Consider the following 2,481-nt stretch of genomic DNA (forward strand, 5'->3'; position numbering starts at 1 on the left):
ATCTATCGGCCAAGCCCCACCCTTGAAAACCCAGAGAGAGTTTTAACAGGAGCTAATTGAGACAAAGGTTGGGCAAGTGTGGAAGCTCTGTACATGCTTCATAAATGGAACAAATCGTTTCGGCTTTGTTGAGATTTTAGGATTCACCCCACACCATTTTCGACCGAAGGTTTTCGTAACCACTCCGCTCTTTTTTCTTGGTCATTTTGACAAAGACGGGACAAAACAAAAGTCATCAAGGATGGTGTAATAGTGTCGTTGTATCGCGAGTTTTCACCTACAATGAATTCGACGTTCTCTATTATTAAAATTTAAAAGTTTTAATAACGTAGAAATCATCGAGGTGGCCCCAAGTTGCCATGAGTCAAACACTATTACTGTGAACGCAATCATGGCTAGCCACTGCGTTCAATACAAGGAGCAGCAAACGCGGACGTGCGTGGAGGTTGCACAGATACAGTTCAACTTGAGTCGTTTCATCGTATATCCCGGTCTACCATATGTAAAGAAAACTGCACCATTTCATGTTCAGATTGAGAACTTCTCCATTTAAACGAGAAAAAATTCAATGTGGCGGGATCTTCATCTAGTTGACGTTGTTGTATTGTATGGTCTGTTCTTGCATTTTTGCCTGACAAAAGTTCTTTTATTATGTCTCGTATTAAAAGTTTACCAATACAGTATCACTGTTGGACGTTGTTTTAATGAATATCTCTCTGGATCAGGACATATCGTGTACAATGTCGTAGAATACAATCTGTTATTCTAATCTTATCAAGTAGGGTTCTGTATATGTAGTGACTTCTGTTGCTTCGAGAGCCACGTCGCCATAGTTTCTTGTTGGCGGGTCTCATAGTCAAGCAAAAGATACAATAACCAAATCACTAGGTTATTAAGTGTGCGTTGTATTCCCAACTCGAGCGCGCTCCAGTTTCACAATACTTGTATGATACAACTGCTGTGGCATACTGTAACTCGGTCGTTCGAACGGGATATCCAGCTGCAACAATTAGGCGACATGAGATTCGGTGAATATATCGAGATTATTATAATATTAGGTCCATCGGACGTGAATCATGGAGCGACTGTCAGCTTCTTAATATACCATATGAATGTTACACATTTAATCAAATTGGAGGAATTTCCATAATCCAGTACTAAGGTACTGGATTTTGACGATTTCCAAAACAAATTTATCCCAACAGTGTCAAATCCAGTACAACTGCCCTGGGTTCGCAGTAATTAAAAAACAGTACTTATTAAGTACGCACTGCACCACCACCCGTATCTTATGCTTACAAGATTCCTTCAGACGACGAACGTGGCGCCCAAGCTGTACTTGGCAAGCACCTGGTAGTCTTATTAATACCTTTCTGGAGTTATTTCTTATGAACACCCCCGAAGTCTTATTAAAACCGTGTTGGAGTTATTTCTTATGATACGTCTTTGCAACCTTATCTCGAGAATAACAAAATGAGATTTCAGAAATTTGCACTTTAAATTTAAAATTCAAATTAGGAGTATTGCGTGAGCAAACATGTATTGTCTACTTCTTCAAAGTACATGTACACGCGTAAGTATTAAACGTTAAATCACAATAAAATACATTAGCTAAATAAACACACAGTTTACATTATAGGCTCGAGAAAGACTCAGTTTCATAGGGTCACAGTACTTTGCATCTAGCGATACAAACAACTCTTGGCTTCCAAATATAGCAAGTTATACTTATAATTAAATTCTGCGTGATTCTAGCAACCCATTCATTATCAAAATGGCAACGCCTGCTCAAGATCTCGACTCTGGATCGGTCTCGCAGCTCCCTACTACTACGGACGCATCGACCTCAAACCCTGGGGAGCGTTCTGATGTTGAGTTGAAATTTGGCAATGCACGTTTCGTTGTTGACTGCTCTGACATTGAGCTTGCTCGAGACTTACGACTTCTTAGACGCGACATTACCGTCCAGGTCGACGATTCTTCAAAGAGGGACTACGGTTTAGTGTACAACCAAAACGGAAATATTTCTGTGGATGAATTTTCATCTCAAAAGAACGCTCGAAATCTGTGTAAAGAATTCGCGATTAAGTCTGGATTCCAATTATTTGTAAAGCAAACCAGTGTCAAGAGCAACAACTCCGGGAACGCAAAGTATCAGTGCAAGAAACTCAATGGTGTCCAGTTTTTTGACCGCAAGACGCCATTGGACAATTTAGAGTGCCCATTTTTCATCAACGTCTACGGCAAAAATGGCGTTTGGAAGCTGACGAAAGCGAACTTTGCGCATAACCATGCCAAAGACGTTGGGTTTACTAGAACACCTTGCGTTGAAGGTGTAATTCCTCGTCCGTCGACGGCTATCCGTAACACTACCCAGGATATTCAACATCTCACAACTTTGGTTATGAGAGATTTGCTACCAATGCATGCTCAATCTACGGCGTCCTTGGATGGCCGATCGATTCTTGACTTTCTCAAATC

General features: G+C 40.7%; 1 protein-coding gene across 1 annotated transcript; it reads left to right on the forward strand.

Annotated features, from left to right (window-relative positions):
* Nucleotides 1-1,774: 1,774 nt before the first annotated feature.
* Nucleotides 1,775-2,331, forward strand: PPTG_10712 (hypothetical protein; the record flags this gene model as incomplete). The annotated part of the gene is made up of 2 exons (XM_008906115.1): nucleotides 1,775-2,254; nucleotides 2,317-2,331. The coding sequence occupies 2 exons, from the start codon at nucleotides 1,775-1,777 to the stop codon at nucleotides 2,329-2,331; spliced, it is 495 nt and encodes a 164-aa protein (XP_008904363.1).
* Nucleotides 2,332-2,481: the final 150 nt, after the last annotated feature.

Source organism: Phytophthora parasitica (genome assembly GCF_000247585.1).
Source record: "Phytophthora parasitica INRA-310 unplaced genomic scaffold supercont2.22, whole genome shotgun sequence".
NCBI classification, from domain to species: domain Eukaryota; phylum Oomycota; class Peronosporomycetes; order Peronosporales; family Peronosporaceae; genus Phytophthora; species Phytophthora nicotianae.